Source organism: Melopsittacus undulatus, chromosome 3 (assembly GCF_012275295.1).
Source record: "Melopsittacus undulatus isolate bMelUnd1 chromosome 3, bMelUnd1.mat.Z, whole genome shotgun sequence".
NCBI classification, from domain to species: domain Eukaryota; kingdom Metazoa; phylum Chordata; class Aves; order Psittaciformes; family Psittaculidae; genus Melopsittacus; species Melopsittacus undulatus.
The window spans coordinates 76283258-76309290 of NC_047529.1; the positions used below are offsets into that span (position 1 = coordinate 76283258).

Sequence of the window (26033 nt, forward strand, 5' to 3'; positions counted from 1 at the left end):
AAACCTGACCACAATAAATCCCCTATCGAAAGAAAACTCACACTAGTAGAACTTACCAATTTAACCCTTCATTATTTACACCTCAAGTCTTTAAGTGCCCCAGAAGTAATAAATACATTATTTTATCTGATTGATGCCAATGCTGAAGTATCAAAGAATAGCAGAAAGAAAAGCTAGACTACAGGTTAGAAAAGGAAAACAGAAATAGACAATAACGACAGCTATAACAAAAACTTCAATACTCAATGTAGACTACATCACAGCCCTTATTTCTCCAGCTCATATAGAATGACAACCAGCAGAAAATTTACTTCAGGAAACACACCAATTTCCCTAGCACATCTTGAAAAAGGCAAGGCTACAGTCTCCTCTTCACCAGGAAGACAAACACTTTAGTTACCTCAACTCACACATAAAAAAAAACAACCCAAAACTAAACAAAACAAACTAAATCCAATAAAATCAATTTTATATTGGTGTCACTAACAACATCAGACACTGTACAGCAATGAGGTCCTTCTTGTCACATCAGGGGGGAGGAAAAAAACCTAAACCTAAAGCCTAATTATTTCTGCCATGAAGATGACAGCAAAATCATGATTTCTATTGAAAGCAAGCTATATGACAGGAAAAAAGTAAGTCCCAGAAGACAGACATTCACCATCAAACCCTGCTTGCCCCAAAACTGCAGGATTTCATGATTGCCATCTAGACATCCCTTCTTCTGACATAAAACCAGAAAAAGCACAACTTCCCCCCCTCCCCTGGTTATCATGTAGAAACACTTCTGGCTGGTCAACAAACACTTTAAGTCAGTGTAAATAAAAATAGAGCCAAGCAAAAATTTGTATGTTGTAGTTCAACTGACAAAGCTAATATGAACCACATGCATAACAACTCAAACACTTGATCTTCTCCACTGGAGAAGCACAGCATTCCAGAAAACCATGTCTCCCAAATACTCTGAATGCTTCCTTGCATGAAAGCTTTTAACTCTGAACTGAGGCTTTTAGCACTTTGAGATCATGTCATGTAAAACCAAGATGAAGAAAACTGCTTTCAATAATAACACTGTTGTCTTTCCAGCAGTAAAGCAGGCCTCCATGCAAACATAAGAGTAAGCTGCCTTACTTTCCTTAAAAAATAAACCAATCAGCATACCTTTTGAAATACAAGAACATTTTACATAGGGGTGTGAAAAAATGCCACCCTCCAGGCTTTTCCCCTTAGCAGTAGTAGATGAATGTGTTAAAATGTGTCTTTTTACAATAGGTTACTAATAGTTATCCAGGTCCTGCAAAGCAATTTAACAACACTCAGATGCTAAGCATCTGACCCATGACAAAAGCAGCTTTCTTAACCATGGTGCTGCCTTAGCTTTCAAGTAGTTCACCATAGTATGAAGTTCTTGCTTTTATCCATGAGAATGATGTGTGCTCACCAGGACATGGGCAGATTTTACCAGCTTTCAGGAAAACTCACAACACATCCCATAGTAATGATGAGACTGGAAAGGTAAGATGTATTCATGTGTAATAAGAGAAGAGATACAAATACTAGGTTCTCCAGATACAGGAGGGAAATAAAGTTACTCAAAAATCTGGAAATATTCAGATTGTAGGGAAGGAAAACCAGGAGAAAGACACAGAATTTAATAATGTCATTGTGCCAAAGTCTATCTATTCACCTACTCCAGATGCCCATGCCACATGTTGAAAAAAAAAAACCAAAAACACAACAAAAAAAACGAGAAAAGGGGAGAAAAGTTACAAACAAAATTTATTTTTGCCTTAATGCAGTTTAAGAAAATGATAATATATGAGAAGATCCACAATACTGCAGAAATAAATTATTACAGAACATTTAGCATTTGAGCACATCTGTAATTTGATCCGTATACTGATGTCTCAAATACATTCCTCAAATTTTTTTGCTGGTACTCTCTGTATCACTTGTATTCTTGGGCTCACTTGCCTACTTTGGGAATTAAGTGCCTAGAACTCATGACAAGTAAGTTTTGATGCTACTTTCCTACTGTTCAGACATAATGGGAAAGTAGTATAAACTCCATAAATTCCAAAGTAAGTGAAACTAAGTCCCTAGTTGTTTTCCCTGAATTTAGTAAGTGTATTGTTAAAATGGAAAACCCTTTAGCCTTTCCTTGGTCAAAGGTATCAGCCCCAACGCTATTTAAATTGTTGACATTCAGTTACAAACTACTATAAACTGGAAAAAGGTTTGGTTTTGCAATGAGTTTTTTTCCTACTTACTAGCCACAAATATTACATCCAAGTAGCAGATCTGGCTGAGAGTTAGATCCTTACCACTTGCACAAAACAGCATTCAGGCATGGAGAGAAGAAAGCAAGAAAAGGATTTCAGCTCCCAGGCACTGCAATTCATGCATCAAATATTAAGTCTAAGCTTAAGAACGTTATGAATATTTAAAAAATGGGAATCTCTGACAAATTCCAAAGATCACAGAATGAAGACCAAAGACAATGTCTTCAAAACACTGGTTAAAACGAAAAGAAAAAAACAAAAACAAACCAAACACCACAAAAACAAAACAAAAAACAAGCAAACAAGAAAAACCCAAGACTTGTTACAATAACCGTTGTGCTTCCTATTCACTTCTGGTCATATGCAAAAGGATCAAATAATTCAAGAACTAGAGGAACAGCAGAGGTTCAAACACTGTGTTAGCGTAATAAAAGCCATAGCTTCATTTAAAGGCTATTGCAAATATTCAATATATATAAGTATTATTAATCTATTAGCTATAAGAAAATCAGTTTCTTTTATGGCTACATGTATTTCCTCTTTCTCATGCCCCCAAAGACATAACTGGGTCTGGATTTTGAAACTGTTTTGTCAGATCCTTTGAGAAAAAGGATTGCTAACCCAAAAAGTTTAAACACCTTTCATTGACCAGAAAGTAGACTTAGCCATTGTACTGTACATCTCCTACCTCTCTTTGCTCAGGTGGTAACAGAGCTTCTCACAAATCCACTGCGAGCTTGTAACACATTCATTTTGTGCTCCCTTGTGTGAGAAAAGGCCACCACGAATTAAGCAGAACCCCACACAATGCAAGCCAAGGAGGAATTGGCATATTAGCATATATTGCAGTTTCTCTGCAATGAGAGGAAACCGGCAGTTCTCTACAAGCTGAGAAATGGGGGGAACCAGTAAGAATTCCTCCTTATTAAAGGAAAATGAGCTTTCAGCAATATGTATGGGTATAGGTGTTTAGATTGTAACACGGAGAAGAAAATAGAAAGGAAAGCAGTAATTCTCAGTGTTACATGGGCATTCTTTGGAGCCAGTTCTACCTACCATTGTTACACATCAGGACTGCAATTTACATATCTACTGACTTATTAGTGTGAAACTTCTAAACTTCTAGAAATTCCAAGAACTACAATCAGTCACTATTACTGTCTCTTAAAATGATAATAGTAATTGTGCCTAAGCATATTAAAACACAAAAGATTCTTCACATTGAAAAGCAATACATATATTAGCAAAAATATTATTTCTTGGCAGACCCAGAACAGACCTAGCTTTTCTGCATCACTTCTGTCTGAGTTTAGTATCACCCCACTCTTCCCAAAATATTAAAAACAAAGGAGGAGAAAAAAAATTAAAGAAGAGATTTGCCAACTTATCTCTGCAAGCAGGCATAGGACTATGGAACCATACCTGTTAGTGTGTCAAGACTCTTAGCATCAATTAAGTCGAAAGGAAGTTGGCAAAAGTCATGAAAATAAAATTGCAGTGAAGGATTACATATCACTACACTAAGTCACTAGGAGAGTATCCAAGATCTCTGTAGACATCCTGACAGACTGACTTTTCTGTATTTGCCCCAGAATCTTGGAAGAGGTGATAAAGCAATAGAAGCACCTATTTCTCTTAAGACTGTCTTTTCTAAGATGTTCCACTTGAAAAATGCTAGGCTCAGATGGAAAAGCAACTTACCCAAAGTCTGACAACCCTGTTGTGCACAGACACACACTTGCCTGCATGACAACTCACCTGCAGCAGACTCGTTCTTTCATGGAGAAGTAGGACAATGAAAACTACTGTGCATCCCTCACTAACCTTGAGCATACAGACTGACAGCTAAGGCACATCAGTTGTGCTCACAGCAGCTTTTATAATAGCTTCTCTGTCTAAACCTCTGTTGATAAGAATGATTAACGACCCACATAGAACAATTACTAGTTTTTGCTGACTCTTTTGAAGCAAAATGCTTTTGTAATGCTGGGCTTCTTGATGCAGAACTGCTGCATTATAATAAAGGTATGCTTCAGAGCACTAAAAATTAAGAAGCCACTTGAAAATTGGACACACTTTGAAAACACTTTCCCTACAGACAGGATTTTGTTGTATTAGAAATAGCTCTTGTATTATGCCATAGATTCATCTGTTTCAGCCATGCATTAAAATTTAGGAAACTTGTACCACAGTGGCTTATCTTCAACAGCTGGCAGCTGCAGATAGTATAAAGGAAATATCCATAAAAGGTTTATCGCATGAAATTCCCATAATAAATGCATGCCTTCCTTTTAGTAGTTAGCAATTCAGTGCATCAGCCATCCAGCACTGAACGGGGATTCACAGGTTTCATTTGACTGATGTCACCATCTCAGAAATACATCTGCTGTATCACAGCAGCAAGGAGGGCAACACCCTCCAGGTTCATGCCTCATCTCCAGTTTCTGGTCCTATTGTTGTTGGTGGCAGCAGTTCCCAGATTCACAGGAGATTAAAAAGAGGAACAAATTCCATTTTGTTTTTGAAAGTAAATGGGGCAGGTAAATCTTTTCAGAGAAACCTGCATCCCACTAGAGAAGCAGAAGCATCATTTGGGAAGCCTTGTAAAACATTTTTATAAAAAAAAATAATCATTAGCTAAGACTCCTCTTCAGAACTGAAGTCCTCAAATTTTAAACAGGCTTGGCAGTAAGCAGACCTGAACAGTTCTTCTAGGACAGCAGCTTAAACTTTTAGCTGGAATGAAGAACAAAGGGCTTTTGGTCAAATAACTCCAGCAACATTTCCGTTATGAATAAACTTCAGAGAGGTTTGCTACAAAAACTGTATCAGGCAGCACAAATATTCTTCAGTAGGTCTTATAAACTTAAGCCTTTGAAACCAGCTTCTTGAGAAACACTGATAAGCAGTAAGTTGACTACATCTGGAAACACAGAACAGTAAAATGCATTTTCTGTTTCCACAGACATTTTATTCATTTTCTACCACAAGGTTTTTGGACACTGTTTTTTGGGGGCAGGGACTGTTACATTTTTTGGGGGAAGGTTTTTTTTTGGGTTTTGGTTGGTTGGTAGGATTTTGGTTGGGGGGGGTGTCACTTGTCTATTTATTTTGTTTGGTTTTGTGCTTTTTTTTTTTCTCTCCCAGACTTGTTTTTCTCATCAATATTGGTTTTAGAAATAAAGTATGTCTTTTAAACAGCAGTTCTAAGAGAACAAAACAGAAACAGCAGGTTAGGATCACAGGATCAGAGAAACTGAGAAAGCAGCAAAAAAAGACTAAGACAAAATACTAGCTGCAGATAAGTAAGTTCAGAAATTGGCAGTATCTTGATTACATCCAAAAGAACAGTTCAAAATGAAGCATTTAATCTAAAAAGTGGCAATAATTTGCAAACAAAAGGGAATTGCGATTATTTTTGCATGTTCAGCTCTGTACTGGTTGATATTTTACAGCAATTTGCACTGTGATTACTGTCTAATACTGTTTTTGAGGTAGTTTAGAATAACCGCAAGACATCTGACATGTTATCAGCTTTAAAGCCCTTTATTACCTTAGCAAAGCTACAGAAATGATGTAGGCCAGGCAGGCAAGGCTCCAAGTGACAGTTTAACCATTGTTTCACTTCACCATTCACAGACTACCTTAAATCACCCGTTTAAATGAATCTTTGAAAAAATACTCTCAGCAAGTCAAAACACATGCCGAATCCCACTGTGGATATTACTAAGGGTACTATGAGATGTTTAAAACAACTGATGTCCAAAAAGCTCAGAAAAACACCAAGTGCTTCAGAAACACAGGCAGGAGTCCCATTGCTTCTTTCTCATCTCAGAGCACTGAGGACACTACCTTTCTTCCAACATGGAGATTGTTTAGACAGACTTAACCTTTCCCCAACCCTTTACTCTGAAAGCCAAACTCACCCAAAAGCCAGTAAATACTTCAGGATTGAAGAGATTTTCACTGCAGCTGCTACAACATCTGTAGCTATGATTTGACCAAAAAGAATTACTCTTCATTTCAGCTTCTCCATGACAACTGCATCAGACTGATAGAAAAAGTGTACATTTGCATAGCCTATGCAGAAATATCAAGTGTCTCTTCAAGTCCTTATGCCTCTCAGCCTGGAGAAGCAGCTACCTCCTGTTGTGCCTACTGTAAAGAAATCTCTACATATGTTCCTCTCACAGGCATTCCTATGAGACAAGAAGCACACTAGCCTGAAGAAACCAAACTATGCCTTCAAACTGTTTTTATATTGCAATTTTATTAAACAATAGGTAAAATTAAAATTCACTTGTCTAAAAATTCTCCCTTTAGTATTACACTTCTTTTATAACACAATTTCCTTGTTGCTTTCAGCAGCAGCAGAACTAAAACAAACTCATCCAAAAAACTAAACCAAGTTCACTCCAGAACACCACTTTGGGACTAAGAGAGGTCAAAATACTCAGGTATCATTACTCCAAGTCCCTCATCAGCTGTAACTGCTAGATCCTGACATTACTCTACAATTTCACAATAAACATTGTGTCTTCTTGACCTTCTTGCTCACTTTCTTAGCAGTTTTTCAACCCTAAAATACTTTCAATAGCCTGCAGCTAGTCATTTGAAGTCAACACCACTAACCATAAGAACATTAGAAGCAAATTAAATACAAATAAAAAGCTAAGAAACAGACTTGCATCATTTCTTCCAGCTAATAAAACATGTTTGCTGACAGAGGAGAAGTGGAAAGGGAGCTCCTTTTCAGCCTCAGAAGCTGCATGTGTTTACAATATTCAGGCAGGTATTTAATTAAGTATTCACTATCTCATACTGCAAGAAAATGGTTAACAATGCATGAGGAGTTTCCGAAAAGCACAAAATCCTTTGAAGTGTTCATAGGGTGAGAGCAATGAAATACCCGATTACCACCAACACGCATGTGGCACACACTGGCACTTCTAGAATTAAAGGTACAATAAGCTTACCTTGAAATCATTTTTGTATGATTTTATGTAATATAGAAGAGATTAGGCAAGTCTTTAGGTGTTAAAAGGAGTTGGAAATGTTATATCTAGGAATAGAGACAATGACTTAATAGCCTCTTCACAGCAACCCAGGCTTTCCTCAGTGAGGACAGATTAGTTCTTCCACCCTACCACAGAGGACTTCATTGTCTTGCTGAAAATCATTTTTTGGTCAGGAGAGAAGACCTGAATTCTGTTCAGGCTGGTTCAGCTCATTTTTGGTTGCACATCTTCTTTTTGTTTTAAAGAACATGCGCTTCTTTACAGCTGTCTACCTATAAACAAACATTAGCACACATCAAAGCCCACTGAAACACACTCCTGGCCAGCATTTTGGGCAGCATGTACACTAAGAACTTGCATTTGAGTGAATTCCTACACGTCAGAAAGCCCCTGTTCAGCTCAAGCATCTAGGACTAAGAGTTACTGATGCAGTATGAGGACTAAAATGGTTAAAAGACAAAGATCTCTCAGAAGTGCTGAATATAATAGATGTTAAAATCTTTAGATACTAAAGCTTCTTTGCATACAGTTACAAATCAGGTGGGTAGATAACCACTGCCACAGAGCATGGAAAAAAGCAAGGAGAAACTGATATCTTCCATGTTTACAACCGTGCTCAAGAATTTTAAAGTCTGAATTATCTATAAGCAACTCAGTAGTTTTAAAAAGCAGCATTCAAATTCTCATACTTTCAGAAGAACCCTCATGCACTAAATTGGTGTTGATACAGACTTATTTACAGGGCACTGTCAAACCAAGTAACAGAAACAATAAGGAAGCAAGGGAAATTCTGCTGCAGACATACATGAAATGCACCCATGTGACTTAGAGATGTTTCCAAATACTGACTCAGATACTCCTGTGAATCAGTTCTGAGCTTTCAGTTGGGTTAAGCACCTGAAGTTTTTCTTGTTTAAAATGTTACTTATAAACCAGTTATAAGTTATTACCAATGTACTGCAAAACCTTTAAATGTGAGTGAAGAGCTCCTATGATACCAGAAGACCTTTTTCAGAATCAATTTCCTGCACTGCTCCAAGTGCCCAGAGTTCCCCATATTTTTCTTTCTTAATACCAATCTATTCCAGGTCCCCAGATAGGCTAGGGCCAAAATTATTTCAAATTTTAGAAGTCTAATTCCAGGTACACAAAGACATACAACAACAAGTATAACATGGGTTGATGTTTATGGATGTTAGGCAGGACACATTTATCTCAATCATGATTAAAATCTCTGCCTTGGTTAGTCATTACTGTCTCTCTGAAATCACACTGCAACACTTGAAGCAGTTTGCTGAACCAATATTTAACTGTGTGTTTCAGAAGTCTGACACACTGAGTCCCCTGATGTTTTTGCCTCAAACTTCAGGGTGATCAGTATTGTACCAGCTCAGTCCTGTCCCCAAAGAGCAAAGCCAGGAAGTGGTGAAGGTTTCAGAAAAAGCCTAGAGCCTTTGCCAGAAATATTGCCACTTAATGAGTGGCACTCTTAATGACTGACCTACTCATTAAGACAGCTTGTAATCACACAACAGCACACCCTCAACTGGAGTGGAGATCAGGAAAAACAGTAATTATCCCAGTAATTGGAGAGGCACAAGTGTTCACTAAACTTGTCTAATGAATTTCAAATCTTTTCAGACTCACCATACCATTACAGGTTGTGCATTTCAATGCCCCAGCACAGGCCAGTCTACAGCAAGTGAAAAACTAGCAAAGCAAACTACTTGCATGTTAAAATGATGCTACTTCAAATAAAGCTTGACCTGGTAAAATACAGAATGGAACAGTCGTACTACTTTCAAGTCCCAAATACAGGTAATATTTATAGGAAAACAACTCAATGGCAAGCTAACTGAAGACATCCAGGAAGGAATCTAAAAATCAGCAGAACACATCTTCAATGTGTATTTCTGCTAAATTCTCTGTTACTTGAGTAACCAACATTAATCAATATACAAATGTTTTAGGATCTCTTAGCCCTTTTTAGAAACACTACTTTATGAAAGCCCAATAACTGAACCATTTCTATGCCTACCTTATTTTATGAACACAAGTGAGGAAACTATTATACCAATATAAATGTTGGCATATCATTTTATCAGATGAAGCTTTTTGACTCTAGAAATGGACAAAGTTCACGTTTTGGGGGTTCTAATGTATCAAACCCTACAGCTACTTTATGCTTTTCTGCAGCTCAAATATGCAAAACCCAGTTATCAGACCTGGCCAAAGAACACCCAGAATTTGAACTGGACATTGGTCACCTGCAATTTAATGCAGTAATATAATGCAACGTGAACACTGGCAGTATTGCTCTATCCCACTTCAAATCTAAAATTCCCCACCAAAACACCACCGCCACCACCCCACCCCCCACCCCCCCCCAAAAATAAATACAGCTAATGAATGCCAGAACTGGATTAATTCATACAACATTTCAAGTTTCTCCTTTACAAATCTCCATTTTTCATTGATTTCAATTGAACCCAAATTCTTCTACCAGCAACCTTTACAGTGACAGAAAGCATCAAAGAAGTCAGAAAAGAAAGTCTGAACTTCTGCTTCCTTACAATTTACTAGAAAAATCGGCAGCTTGACAAAATGCAGAACTGTTGATATAAAAATTACAATTCAACCACCATATACAAGCTTCCAAGAATATGGTGGAGTTATTTGCATCAAGGAAGATGCTTAATTTTGTATTCCATAAGCAACCATTTTCAGAAGACAAATAGAGGGCTATTAAGGGAGGAAATTACAGTACTGCTGACAGAACTGTGCTGTAACTAGGTAAGCGCTAATTACATTCTATTATCATATGTTATTGCAATATTTGATTAGTGAATAAAATCTTAGCCCTCCCCCATCTCTCCCCCCCCCCCAAATTAATGTAGTGGAGGAAATAGAACATTTAACCTTAATTATGAAGACCTTGTAGGACAAAATTATGTGTCTCATCAGCCATGGCCTTATGGCTTCAGAGAGATGAGTTGTATAGGCTGTCCAGGGAATCATAGGATTTAAGTCAGAACTAACTGGAACAATAAATGTAATAGTTTTATATCAATTAGCTTTCTTCTGGAAATCACACATATAATCATAACCAATTAAAAAAATCCTCATACAGAAGAGAAACATTTTAAAGCTATGCTAAGAGGATTTTTATAATTGTTCTTCAGAATTAGACTTTTTCTTGTATTAGCCAGGAAAACAAACGCTTTTCTTGAATTCAGCTAGAATTGAGAGGACAACTTATTTTTGCTCTGAATATTGAGAGCTGGAGTCTCAGAAGGATGGGAAAAGCAAACCAAGTCCAAAACCTACTGTGTATAAACAAAGATACAATATGAATGCACAAAATAAAAGAACAACAGTTTTCTTGCCAAGGAGCAGCAGATGGCAACTCAGACCAGAAGTCAGCAACACAAGGGTAAGTCATGAGAAAATGCCCATCAACCAGTTGTACACCAGTCCCATCTTTTACAAGGTGGGACTGAATGATTTCACCTGGGCAAGTCCCACTTGCAGAAACCCCCAGGTCAGGCATGGTTGCCCATCCCCAGAAGCAGCTGTTTTGCGTGGACTCCCAGAGGACCTCCCTCAAGCTGCACTGCCAATCTTCCTACCACCTCCTCCTCCCTCCAGCCACCTATTTTGCACATTGGAAACCCCTCCTATACAGTGGCTTCCTTTAAGGGGAAGGGCCTGGGGAAAGAGCTGTTCTAAAATACAGGAGGAAATTAAGAGTTTTTACTAACAACACCAAAATTGTTTACATGCACAAAGTCACTGATTTGACTCTAATCAGCACACTTAATAGCAGTGCCCGGGACAGCTCACATGCCCTTCATACCATGCCATATTCCAAATGTCCCCTCACAGCTACAGAACAGCTGGATCAGCCTGTGTAAAGCCAACTCCCCAAAAGAAGAGTTGTCCCTCATGCCCTTCTCTTACTGTGGTTCTTACAGACGACTATATGTCAAAGTTCAATGATTCTGGCCTTAACTGCCTCCCCCTCACACCCTGTACCTCAAAGATACTTCTTACTAATAGCTCAAAGACGAAAAACATCCTTTGGGAAAAAAACAAGCTGATAAGGCTCAGAGCTTATATTAAATATTCCAGTAAGCAATAGGCATCTACTTTTTTCCTCCTCAGTAACACTTATATTATGCTTACTAGACTACTACAATATGGCTTGGTTTTTTGAACTTTGTGTTACTTGGGAAACTCCTTTCCAGTCATAAATCACTGAGAAAGCAGGAATACAATGAAAGAAAATAAAAGCACAACCTCTGGCTCTCAGAGAAACGTAAAGTGAATGACCTGGTAATTGTATAACATGCTTTAAAACAGATGAGCTATTAGTTAGCTCCAAATGCTGAACACTAATAGTTATTTACTTCAAGTAATTTCATACAGCTAAATGTTGATCTCTCCTGCTGCAGTGTTGGCAGAAACAAATCACTCCCAGTATTTTACAGTCTCCATTACTTGCTTTTGTAATGTTTTGCAAGATTGCTTCCAACGTCAGAATTACTAGTAAATCTAATACAGGAGGGAACCCATATATTTAAACCTGAAAAGTTTTCCTATCATTTTTCCCTTTGTAATCTCTGTAAACTCTGAAATTTGGCAGATGGCCAAATCAAATAAGGAAGTTTTTATAAACAGAAGAATGTGTGGATATTCCACGCTTCAGGGGCTTTTTCAAGACCTGAAAAATCAGAGGTTCTAAATGAGGAATACAATTGACAGAGAAAAACCTTGAAAGAATGGAGTAAAATAAATGCATTTTTACAAAGCCACAGTTAACTGTGAAGACTCCTTGCTGAAACACTACTGATATATGGAGAAAGGCTATCAGAGCAAAAATCTGAACTGACGAACCTATAAACCATATGAAGTTTATTACATCATCTGATACCAGACTTCCCTCTCTTTAGCTACTGTAATCATGTTTCTAAATAACAACCCCTGGTTATGAGTCTCTGATGACTCAATGATTAGGTGCTCGAAATAACTTAGAAAAACTGAGTCAGAGGAATCATTATGCAGGTATATCATCATATGGACTCTCACCAGTTTACCAGCACAGACATCAGAAACCTTGCACTAGTAATTGCTGCAATGCAACACAACCCGTTTTATCACAAAACCTTAGAAAAATCTAAATGTCAGGGAGAAAACTAAAAGAACAGAAAAACCTGTATCTTAATAAAATAAGATTCTACCCGCTCTTGTGCTTATCCTAACATCTCACTCCAGGTCAGGAACCTCCAGTAAATTTGCATTACCTGACATTTTCCCCTTCTCTAGCCATCTTGTTGCCCCTTAAAAAAAAAACCAAAAACCAAACCAAACAAAATCAAAACCAAACAAAAAAATCCCAAACCAACCACTACACCAAAATAATCCCAAAAGTCCAAATTTTCACATTTACTTAATTACAGTTAAAAAAAAATCCCCTAACTTTTCACATAATTGAGACCATGAAAATCAAAATTCTTACTTAACTTTTAGTTTTGTTCCATCACATCCTACATATAAAAAGGATGAGATTACAGTTGTTTTATATTACATCCTGCTTTCCTGAACTTAAATAGTGGAACATGCTGAATGGATTATGAGATCATCTGCATAGAAGTTCATTTCAACTCACAGATGTATTAAGATTTATTAAGTGAATATTCTCTTAAGATGCAGTTTCCTAGAAAAGCCTACTTTCAAAGTTAGGACAATACAGAAGGCAGACTTTCAGAACACAAAGTTTGTGTATTTTGGAGGGTTTATCACAGAGGGAGTTGCGTTTCCCAGCTGCAAACAGAACAAAGAATTGTTTCTGCCTGATTCATAATGCAAACATACAAACAGCTTCATCACATCACAAAGGAAAATTTGAGGCTTCGTTACACTAATAAGAGCAATAGAGAACCAAAAAGAAAACTAAAAAGAAGGATACACACTTAAGCAAAATAATCTTTATTTGAAGTCTAATGTGTTATTCTTTCCTGTCTGAAATTTTAATATATAAATAATCATTTCCCTAACTGCAACTACTAGAACCATGCTAAACTCAACTATACCTGGTTAGGGACATTCACAAGAGATAATGCAACATGATTAGATGGAAAAACAAAGCCTTCAACAACATTTCCATGTTTTAGAAGTATTGCTAAGCTGTACCTTCCTTTAAAAACAAAATATTCAGTCTATGCTTTCACCTCAAGGGCTTTTTCCCACAAAAGGGCCAGTCCTACAAACAGAACCAGATACCTGCGGTCTTAAAGTAGACAAAACATTGAACAATTAAGAATATAACAGTGGGATACAGGTGCCCCTGAAGTTACAAAGAAAAAATTTGTTGCTATTGACACTAAGATGGGCCCAACCTTACCAAGATTATCAGTATCTGCCTTGGGAAATACCTAGTTTACAAAAGTAATGTCACCAACTTCAGTATTACTCCTATAAATCAGACTTTATTGGCTCCTAGTTCCAACTTCAACTGTTAAACTAAAGGCCTCGCCGCACATTAGAAGCACAGGTTCCACAAGAATTGTCTTGACTACCAGTGTGCACATAACCTATCAACTTCTTCTAATATCATCACCTCCTTCTGAAATTAGGACTCCACAAATAGCAAAACATCAGTCTTTTCAATAAAATGGCTTGCTTGCATTTAAAACAATAAATAATTCCAAAAATAGACTGAGGTAGGGAGCACATTATTTAAAAGCCAGCATATCACTTCCTGACATTTCCAGCTCTCCCTATTTAGTGAAACTCAAAAACAAAAGAAAGGGCAAGGATAAAGCTGGGATTTTGCAAACTCTAGTGGGAAGAAGAAAGGCCAGAGAAGTCAAGGAGGTACAAACAAAAGAATGAGAATCTCATCTACCTTTTGCAAGCAATTATCACACACACATTTACAGCATTGCATTTTCTTTGTGACTGAGTTTTGCATATTTTTTTCAGCTTTACTCTTTTAGGCTCAGGTACTTTTTGCTTCCTTTTGTAATATAGAGTTGAAAATAAGGAATTAGTAAACTCAAACCTACTTCTGAAGGAAGCATACAAAATAAAGTATCTAGCTTAATGCATCAGTTCTTAAATGTGGATATGAAAAAGAAAAACTGCCTACCTGACGTAAGATTCACCTAAGGTACAGGAAAAGTTTGAAATTAGCATCTCTTCAACAATCCTTTGGGGTTGGGATTTTTCTTTTTGTTGGTTGGTTTGGTTTTTTTGTGTTGGTTTGGGTTTTTTTACTTGCTTCATTTTTTAGAGCATATAACCTTGAGCAAGACTTTAGGGAATCACAAAATCCACTACCAAAATACAGTAATGATCTGACCAAAGAACTACCACCATAAGTCTCATATCCTCCATTTCTCGTATCTCCAACCTTTAACATTAAAATCTCCCACTCCCAATTTTACCATTCCACCTAACCTTTCACATCAGCTCTGAGTAAACTTTCAGCCACTGCATCTTCCTAGAACTGGAGAAAATGGCCCCACTGTTTCCGTTCAGTTAATTTTGCTACTTCAGCAACTTACAGTAGCTCACAGATTGGCCTGGCAGGTGTTGGAGTCAACTCCTGGATGTAAAGAGAGCACAGGATGAGTAGCAAGGAAGTAGAAGCAATGCTTATTGCTAAATCAGCTCACAGCATCAGACACAGCCTTCAAAGCCTCCAGAATACTTAGGGCCTACTGATATGTTTCAACAGAAGACTCCCTATCAAGCTACAAGTTACAAATATGTCAGCAAAGCATGAGTGAAGGCCTTTTAGTATCAAAATAGTTCTTTCCCCTAAAAGCTTTTATTTTTTACTTCAGTAAGAAATCCAATGAGCTTGAATTGTACAGGGAAGATCCAAGCAGATTAAAGAGAACAGACAGCAAGTTACACAACTGTAGACTACCTCTTCATACTGGCAAACTCTAGGAACATAATGGCTGTAGTTTATCAAAATGGGAAGCAAGAAGACTGACCAGGGTTCACAAGCTAACTATGGAAGTACTCCCTATTTCCTCTCCACCCCAGGAAACATCACACTTTGATGGAAGCATTTTTAAGTCTTGTAGACAACAGGATAAAACTGGAAACAGAAGCTGGGCAAAATTTTAGATCCAGAATAAAGCACCAATAGCAAGACTTGATGGTTAAAAAAAAAAAAAAAAGGAAAAAAAGAACAGACAGGATTTTCCATCAAATGAAGACTGAATTTTCCCCGGCCCTTCTTGGAAAATATATTCTACTTTAAACAGAAACCAATTCAGGAAGCACTAATAGCCTGTGCAGTGCAGGCCAGGCCTGACTGTCAGTCGCCCCTACCAGCTATATGGGATTTGACACCCTTGAAGTTTGCGAAAATCACACTCACAGATTAGATATCAAATTATAGTTAAATTTTGTTAACTTTTTCATACACAATATAAATGCACTTTGCAGATTTCTTTTCAAAACAATCTATTTTGGAAGGAGGCAAGTAATATATTTGCCATAAAAAAAAAAACAACAAAACTTCCCAATTGAAATGGTGACTGGTTTGTTGGCCAAACTCCTAAGAAGTGTTTCTTGAGTCAGTACTCCCTTACACTTAAAGAAGTGTATATTTCACTATAGCTGACATTTGCACAAGTTTAGTAAGTTAAAATCCCAAGCAGGGCAGTTCACAAAGAGCCACCTATTTCCTGGGTGAAGTTCAGAAAATAAAGCAAGCTTCTCTTCACTACTGCTCTCAGTTACCAGCATAGTAAAATAACAATAAAATAACAGTTCCTTACTATCACTTCCCAATTTTAACCTTCAAGTTAATTACTAAAGCTTTCAACGTGTAGGAAAAAATAAAAAATAAATAAAAAAAGTCTTTCTTGCAAGAAAAATCCTGCACCACCTTATTTAAAGCCAGTCGTGGTTATGAAGTTGGAAATTCTACACCCTTCAGTCTGAGCCTATAACAACTCCAAAATAGTAATTAAAGAAAAGCAAAATAAAAGTTTTCAAATGTGTGAATAAAACACTTTCATGTGTCTGGCACAAAACACAGGATCGCATGAACATAATGTACCTCAAAGTGAGGGGAGAAACATTAAACCGCTTTCCATCAGTATGAAGATTCAGGACTTCACATACTGTACATTATGTAGTGTATGTGCACACAGAAGTAATTTTCTTGCTACCTACAATAGTTAGGTTGATCCACGTTATTCATACACACATTCCACAAATCAGTGGAAACCCCCAATATTAAAACTGACCCCATCAACAATATTCTAAAACCTTAACAGGGCATAAAGTTCACTACATCATTACTTCTTAAACTGCCTAAGGGATTTTGAAGCCTAAAGCCAACTTCTCTGTGCTTCTGGAAAAGTTTACCAGAATATGAGTAAGCATCAACTGAAATGGCTAGAGAGGCAGCTACTTATCCATTAGACACATTCAAGATGCAGAATTTCTCCAGTACTGGTAAGTACAACACAAGTAGTGTACAATATGAGAACTGCCTCAATAAAAGGAAGTTTTTGGACTGCTAGCCAAGTTTATGGAATCAGATGACTCAAAGTACTACTTCAAATACCAAAAGAGCTTTCTGAGATATTCAGACAACTTACAGATGACATTTACTAGTGGATGTTAACTCACACCTACACAAACAGAGCTGCTTTCAACAACCAATATAGTAAATAAATATTGTTAATTTAGAAAGAGACTAGTTTCAGACAGTATGAGCTAATTTCGACTGTCGTATTAATAACAGATACTGTTGAAGAACTCAACAAAATAATTTCACTTCCTGCTTTTCTTTCTAATTGTAAGATCAGACCTTACTATTAACAGGTCGCACCCTACAGCCTCTGGGCTCCCACAGGAGACACAAGACACCCACCGCCCAGATGCCACTCGAGAGGGGCTGCACGAGTCGCCCTGACGTGACTGAGCGGCCGAGGGGGGGGGGGAGGAAGGCCGCCAGGACGCCCCGTCCCCAGCCTCGCGGCGGGGCCGCCGGCGGCCGAGGCCTCTCCCGCCACCGCCGCTGTCTGCCGGGCAGCACCGATCCACAGGGCACTGTGGAAGCGGAGCAGCAGCCCTCGGCCTCCGGAGGCTTTTCGACCCTGCAGTCGCCTGGGGAAGCCGGGGAGCGGCGGGGTAGGAACAGCAGAAAACAACTTTCCCCTGCTCCAGACTGACGCTACCCCACCGAGCCCTCCACACCGCCCAGTGGGGCCGGGCAGCGGCGGCGAGGCCCTAGCGAAACGCAGCAGGAGCAGCCGGCCCACTTCTTCCTTCCCGCAGCCGGCGGCGAGGGGCAGGCCCCGGGGAGGGGACTGGCTCCCCCGACCCGCAGCCCGTCGAGCCCCTCCACCGGGCCTGCAAGACGCCCGGGGTCCCGGCGCAGGGGGCGCCCCGGAGCCGCCTCACGACCCCCCGGGCCGCGCCGGGGTCTGCTCACCTTGGTGGCCATGGCGCTGCTGGTGCGGGCTGGCGCTCAGTCTCCCCTCCCCGCCGCGGGCCGCGGCTGCTCGGTCGGTGTGTCCGGCCCGCCCGCCGCCGCTGGGCCGCGCAGGCGGCTCTTCCTCAGCGTCCCCCGGTCGCCACCGCCTGAGGGCCGTTCCTTGGCTCAGCAGCACGCCCCGGCTCTGAGCAGGCGGGGGCTGATGTAGCAGCAGGGCGCTGCCCCCTCCACACCCCCTTGCACGCCTCCACCCCGGCCGCCCCTTCCCCTGGCACGGCTCGTCTCGGCACTGAACGGCATCCGGGGGGTGGCAGGGCTGTTTGTCCCCGCCGCTCCGTCAGGGCTGGAGGGAGGGACCCGCGGCGTGGCGGGGAGCCCCGGGGGAGCCGCCCCTGTGAGTCCTCGGGTGCGTGAGGGGGACCGGCCCTCCCCTACCCCGGTTGCGTCCAGTGGCTTCGCTGAGTTGTCAGTGTTTGCCCTCATACTCCCGCTTGCGTGCGGAAGAGAGCCCGCAGGAAGACGTTATCCGTCCCTCGGTTGCTTTTGACCAGAGATTTATAAGCAACTGTATAGCCAGGAAAGCAATTTTCCCTCTGCCAGACTCACGGCAGCTGTTAGTGTGATGTGTGTGGTCCCTGACCTCCTATTTCAGCCGGGCCTTAGTGTACAGCAATTATTAACAGAAGAAAATAACATACAGGAGCTGGTCAGGGTCAGTAACATTCCTGTTAGGTGCTCTGCAGCCATCTCATAAAAAACGACTGTGACCCCACTTGCTTTCCAGCCTGCAGGAGAGATGCAATGGGAGGCTAAAGTAAAGGGGATGGGAAAATGTAGCAGCAGGGATTGTGCAAGGTAATGCACCATCAGAAAAGCACAACTTCTTGTCTGGATATGTATAGTGTTGTATATGTATATGTTACCTATATATATGTGTGTATATATATATATACACATAGTATATCTGTATAGTGGTTGGCCTAGAACAAGGAGTTGCTTCCTTTCTCTAGAAGGAAACACATGGTGTAATTGCTAGGGCTGTCAGGAAGCGTCTGAAAAGGTAAGTAGGTTGTTGGGAAGCTGCATAACTCTTTACACCTGCATTTCCTTGTCCATGGAAATTACAAGCTTCTCTTCTTCTATTAGTATCGTTTCCCAGTGTGACAGATTTATTAAACGAGAAAAATTTGTTTACAGCTGGAAAAAAAAAATCCAAGTAGGACCAGCAAAATAGTTTCTATGGAGGGTGAGGATGAGGAATTAAGAGGAACTGGCTGTTAAGTCACCACCACTTTTCGAGTGATCGAACTGATTAACTTGAGAAGTTTTCAAACTCCTTTATTGCAGTTTTTAACTTTTTCAGAATTTAATTAAATACTATGATTCCAACTTTTTATTCTTTAAAACAGGAGTATCTAAAGTGAAAACTTCGTGTGTGGCCCACAAACGCCCCCTTATGATACCACCTCTAAGCTGAGGTGTTTTATTAAAGATCAGTTTTACTGTGTGCTCTCTCCCAGACTGGTGTTTTGGTCACTGTAGTAGCAAAACTCTGAAGACAGCTTTGTCTCTGTACTAAGGGATCTGTTCTTCCACCTTCTCGCTGTCTTTCCAACATTGTATGTTTTAATCTGGCCATCTAGTGAGCATCTTATAAAAAGGATAGAGGTGTGAAATCAAGAGGCCCAGTGTTGTCTTGTTTAGGAATTCCCAACTAACAGGTGTGTGAAGCACCCTCTACCCCTTCACCAGATGCTGTGTTTTGCAATGTGATTTATAATGAACTTTTGCATAAGCTCGAGTCTGTGTTATTCTTTACCTGCAATCAGAACAACTGCCAGAAAAGCTTATTCTACAGCTGCCAATCAGTATGCTTTTAGCAGAGCACTGCTTGGCAAGTTTGAGGAATGAAGGAAACATTAACATTTCTTTCAGTGTGAGAGAATGTTCCAGGAAAATTCTTTTTTATGAGATCCTTCCAATACTATTTGCAATTAATTGCCCTTAATTCTTGTGCTAACAAAGACACTCTTAGGAATCACTTCAGGTTGCAAGTTTTATCGTTCTTTAACACAAAGGGCCAAATACCAACAAATTGCTAATGAAATCCCCTAAAATTTCCCAAATTTTCTAAAAGAGTTAATTTTCTGCTACCAAGGTGAGTCCTAGTTAATTAAGACTAGATGTTTGAGTAGCACTAGACATATAAGAAATCTCAGTGGCTTCAGCAGGATTATTTACATACTTAAGCATTTGATAGGTTGGAAGCTGAGTGCTCTGCATGGAGCTTATCAGCTTTCAACCACAGTTTGCTTATTATTCACTTTGTACTAAAGCCTCAGTGCATGCTGTAAGTTAAATATCTCCATCTCAAAAAAAAAAAAACCAAAACCCACCAAGCAATAGCAGAAGAAAATCCCTTAGCCAACACAAAAGTTATTTTTTTAATGTTCTCTATAAATCTCTATTTGTTATGTATTTTTGTGTACCTGTCTGCAGTAGCTCCCAGGAATAGGGGCTGCAGCAGAGCTCAGTGAGAAGTGATCTGTCACAGACCCTCATCAAATTAAAAGCTCCTGCTGATGGTATTATGCAAATTTTTTCATTGAAGACGGACTCTCAGAAAGCACATGGAGAACATTCGCCAAATACTGTTCTCTGCAGGGCAAGGCCTGCCTGTAGCTTGAAGATCAAGGAAAGTCAGTGACCTTGTATGTTCTGACTTACACAAGCTTGGTGGGGAATGATAAAGAAAAATACGGTTACTCAGATAACCTTCAAGCTGAAAACCAGCTGGAGAAAGAACCATGGTTTGCATTTCTATGCTATTGTTCTCAGGAGCCCTTTGGTGTGGTGCACCTTGGATTTCTTCCTGCTAGCAGGCTGTACCCTTAGCATTGCGTAGGTGATGCATGGGGGTGACTCAGGTGGCTGCAAGGCATTTACCTCAGCTGAGGAGCAATTTTGAGGAACAATCATTATTTTCAGTGGCAAGAACTTTGCAAAGGGAGCAGTCTGTCAAATACATGAATTTCCAAAGGCTTTGCAGGAAGCATACTGAGAATATATTGTCCTAGGTCTTTATTTTCACAGGTGTTTTATAAAGCAAGAAGTTATATTTTTTTCTTTTTCTTTTATTGGTTGAGAAGCTATTGGTGTGGTATGTACGATAACATCAGTTCCACACTATGTGGTTTTTTTGCTCAGGATTCCTAACAACATTAATCAGGAAGGCCTAAAAATTACTAGGAAGTAATTGCAAAAATGTTTCCAATTTTTCTTACTCCCTTTAATTATTATGTTTACCTTAATTACCTGATACACCTCTTGTTTTAAGGATGGGTAGAGATTTCACATTTCCAGAGCCTTAAAAAGAGCTGTTTAAGCAATGTCTTAGTTTATGAATCAAAAATAGTTGTGGTGTATTCTTCATCTTCAGAAGGCATATATCCATGCAGATTCACCCACCTCTCCCCATGACGTTCTTTGGGTGTCATTGTGTTTTCTCTCAGGTGACCAGCATTCCTGTTTCAGAGTTAGGTTAACACCATTTCTTTGGTGTTTCTGTGAAGTTTGCCAGAGGACATAGATAAAATATTGCTCCCTCTTATCTTCTCTCTCCTTCCCTCCTCCAAAACTGGACAGAAAATGATAGAGGCTGCCACATCCATGAAACCTAATGTTTATCTGCACAAAGCAAGAGGGGAGCAGCTGTTGAATCCCATTTGTGCATCACTCTGTACAGCATGGCATCATTTGAAAATCCCATCCGGAAAATGCATTTAATGAAACATGTTTTGAGGAAAAAAATACAGTTATTTTCCTTCAAAAGAAGGAGCTTTTGGACAGAAGAGCTGTGAACTCTTGAATCATGTGGTATTTACGCCAAAGCACGATAGCCTCTCATTTACTCAGAACTTTATGTGGCAGTTTAAAATGGTGCTCAAGAGTTTACAGACACAGTTTTCAATCTTATTCCATACCTGGTGCTGGAATATTGCTATCAAGCCAGTAAGACAGCTGATCCTGAAATACTGTAGGACGTTAAGGCAAGACTTCCCTGGTTCATAAAAGCTGCTTTAGAAAAATGCACTCAACACTGCACCCAAATTCCTCTGAGTTTTTCAATTTCTGAATTTGTCTTTGAATAAGCAGTTCTGAGAAAATCTGTGCTTCATGCAATTGCTTTTGACTTAAGGATTTTGTCTCCCTAGAGCTGGTAATTAAATGCCATTATTACTTGAACCTTGGTGTACTATGTGGTCTTTTTCAAGATATGTTCTGATTTTACATGGTTACATTCTTAATAAACACATATCTAATGAAGATGCTGTTTTCTTCACACTAGGGGAAAAGTGCAATGCTATGCTATGCTAAATTCTGTAGTCTGAGGGTGTTGCATTTTTTTTAACACATCTCTGTGAAGCCAACAGTTTTAAGTCACAGTGGACTGCCTGGGCTCAATTTTCTCTTTAAAAATCCATAAAGACAGCTGCTGAGAACTGAAGATGTAAAAAGGCTACATAGAAAAAGAACTAGGGGTGTTCCAGAGACAGAATGATGTTGCAATATGCTTTTGGACACTGACAGTTTTTTGAGAGCACTTTTTCCCTCTTTTGTGAAGCTGATTACAAAGGTCATGTTTCAGTGCAAATTTCATCCCACTCAGGGAGAGGGTGATTTGTGGATTAAACACCTAGTGCATATCTTTATGGATGAGTACTATGGCTGCAACATGAGAAGGGTGCTTGGTCATGATGGTCTGTTCTTTCTTTAGATAATAATGTGTGAAGCAAATTGTTTTTCTTCCTTTTCTCCTTTAAGTGTACAAATCTTTTGACCAGTCCTAGTATTTTTTTTCTGCCTTTACAGCAGAATAATCAGTGATAGATATATATCTGTTTCAGAAGTATACGCTTTGAAAAAAATGATACAACAGTTCATGCTTTTTTGGTGCAAGGAATAAAACAGATTTCCCGAAACACCTAACACTAATGTAATTCATACTTTTTGCATTCCTTTCTGACCTGTACACTGATTGATAGTGTAATATATATGCCTGTATCTGAGCTAGGATACTTGTGCATGCATATGTATCATCCACTTTAGTTGCTTTGCATTTGGATTTTTTGTTCATACTTCATATTCCTCTGGGTTTCAATGTGAGGTCAATAGGTTTTGAACTCAGCTTTCCTGAAAAATAGAATACAGTTTAGCAAAACAAATATTTTAGAAGGTATAAATGTTTCCATTTTGCTGCCTGCTAGCTTTAGCAAAAGTAACATACCATTAGCACTATTGATTCTTTCCACTACTGACCCTTTCCATCTGGAGTGCTGACTGCCTGTGGCGTATTTCCATTTTTTCCTGTCTAGTTGAAGGGCTCTGCCAGCTGCCATAACCTGCCATCTCAGGGGACTGCAGTCTCAACCAGCAAAGCAACACAAGAGAAGTGTGATCTGCTATGTATTTTGATTAAATGTACAGGTACATCTATGACAAGTTCCTGTCAACATTAAGAAGCCAAGGATTGCACCCAAGTTGTCTTTAGCCACAAGGTTGCTAATCATACTAGCAATGTAATTAATTATTCTTTTAAGTCATGTCAAGATGATGGTGCAGTTATTCATCCTCACTGAATACTCATTGAGGAGAAAGATAAAGAAGGCTGTAAACTTAACCTGATGGATTTGAGTCCTCTTGCTCCTGTCTCTGAGCCTCTATGTAGGGGAGCAGTGGCACACTATGAGCCTGCCAGTGTAGCACCAAGCTGCACTTTCCAAGACAGCTTAATGAAAGTGGGATCTAATCCATGGGCACTTGGTATGTATTGCATTTACATCCAGATTAACAGCACAGTCAGTATCAAGCCATCATAAGGCACACTTTGCTCTGCATTGTGATTGTGATTGTGCAAACTTGCAGACCCTATAGATGAACGATATTTGTCATGAGTGTATGCCTTTTACTGTAAAAAAACTAATTTAGGTGCTCTCCTTCATATGAATAAAATTATCATTTTACTGACCTGACCAAAATAGATCCCAAATGTGTTGTATCCCTGGTTTAATGTTTGCTTTCTGGCGTTCCGGAACACAGCATTCACATTTTTTTCCCCAGGATACAGACAGATGTTTTGGAATAATGTGATTCTGAGTTTTCAAACTGCTTGTTTTTTTCCAATTCTAACAGATTTATGACTTCATTACTTTTTGTTTGTGTGTGTGTTTTCATTATAGTGATTTGGGGTTCCTAGCTTACTTAAGAAATTTAGTCTTGTAGCATTTATATAATGAGTTCATCAAAAGACTAAACAAGGTCTTAGTGTTCTTTACCCCTTAAATCTTGTTTTGAGCCACTGTTTCCTTCAGAAATAATTGATAATTAAGTTATTTCATTTAAAGAAGCTGCTGATCAGCAGCTCCCACAGCATTCATGAGCCCATCTTGAATGCAGGTCAAGGTGACAAGAACTGCTCCAAAGCAAACGCAAAGCAATATGAATTTTGAGGAGCTATTGTTCGTCTGTATTTTCTCTAGTAGGGTTAAGGTGTCCTGCAGCTAGAGGAAGAGTTATGAAGCGCACATACATTTCTCTCTCATGTCAACCCATGTTACATCTCCAGTGCATAAACTATCTTCTAGCCCAGACAAGCACAAAAGGGGATAAAGGGAGAAAGTAAAAGCTTTCATGAATTTCATTATACTTTAAACAGATGTAGTCCTTTTATGTAGTTTTTCCTGTCTTGAAGAAGGAGCTTGGAATCTTGAGGTCCCTTTTTAACCCTACTTTTTGTGATTTGCTTTTGCACATTCTAGCCACTAAAGATCATGCTCTCCTAGCAAAGGGATAATAATGTACAACAGAAGAAAAAGCAAAGGCTGTGGCTAGATGCTGGGCTACAAAAGAGGCTTTGTAGGCTGCATACCTTGCATTGCTGCTAAGGAAATTATGTGACTGTGGGCAGGTCAGAAAATTTCAAGTATCTATGATTTTTTCTTTTTGTAATCACTGCCTCAGATTAGGTTTTGCAAAGCAGCATTTTTTCTTTGGTTGCAGGGCACAGGACTGCTCATTAGCAGGAGCTGACCGTTCCAAGGTATGTTATAGGACTAGGTGTTCAAGTCATTTTGAAAACTCCACTATTACTAGCAAGCCCAGTAAGTCTACTCAAGCATTTAATTTATTACCAGTGCTAAAATAAAAATAGAACTTTAGGGATTTAAGTGCTTCATATCTTTCTGCATGTGAGTATTAAGATGTTCAAACTAGCTGATGCTTCTTTTCTTCAGATTACCAGAAACAGCTGAAGAGGTAGCTCTAGCTACCCTGGAAAGCCAGATGTCCAAAAATCTACAAATATTTCCTGGAAATCTGACCCTTGCAGCTGAGGTTAAAGAGAGAAGACAGAGGGGAGTAAATGCTGCAATTCCCTTTTCCAGAGTACAGATTTTCTCGTATTTTTTGTTCGGGGTTAAAATTTGAAGCTTGCTTCAATGAGGAGCTCTAAATGCATTCTGTAAATCGAGAGTTCCTCTTTAAGTTCGTGGAATACTGTTGTCCAAACTGAACTGAAGGGGAGCATAGCAGCATGCAGCACTCAGTCATGTGCCCTGCTTGTGGTTAGCCACACAAAGCCAATTTTTTCAGATGCTAAGCTCTACTCTTTTTTTCTTTTTTTGACAAAAAAAGACTGAGCACAGCTGCTCTTGACATCAAAAACAGTCACTGATGAAACAAAAAAGCACTATGCTGTTCAACTAACAGCTAACATTTAGAGTCCATCACAGAGAGTTTACCTAAGTGCTGAGGACAAAAAGAGGACCTGCTGTACCAGGAAGTACCTTTCAGCATGGGGTTGTACTCCACCTGTACTTTTTTTCAGCAATATCACATCGTTCAGTTTGTCTCTAGTCACGTGCTTGCCCAAAAGGTGTTCTTTATCAGAAGGTTGCTGGTGTCTGCCTGTCATCGATACATCACTGCAAGGTTTTTACAAGCATAAAATACTGCTGCTACAGACAATATTGCTGCAGAAGAGTGAAACTGAAAGGATACCCCTTCAAAGATAATGATAGCAGATGAAAGAGGAAAGGTGATTGTAATATGACATTTAAACAAGAAAACAACCCAAACAAACCAACGCAAATCCATTAAGCACTGCAGTGTGCCACAAAACCTACTGATATTTCTATTTTTGTTTTGCGAATCCTCTATTTCCAAGCTTTGTTTTCTACCATAAACATGCAGTATCCACCC

At 39.3% G+C, this 26033-nt stretch overlaps 1 protein-coding gene across 2 annotated transcripts in view; it reads right to left on the reverse strand.

The window, feature by feature from the left end:
- Window positions 1-17970, reverse strand: part of SNX9 (sorting nexin 9) — a 63626-nt gene extending 45656 nt beyond the window's left edge. For both annotated transcript variants that reach the window (XM_034060495.1, XM_034060494.1), the window contains exon 1: window positions 17772-17970. In XM_034060495.1, the coding sequence (XP_033916386.1) occupies window positions 17772-17783 (12 nt within the window). In that variant the 5' untranslated portion in view covers window positions 17784-17970. The remainder of the gene's footprint in view (window positions 1-17771) is intronic.
- Window positions 17971-26033: the final 8063 nt, after the last annotated feature.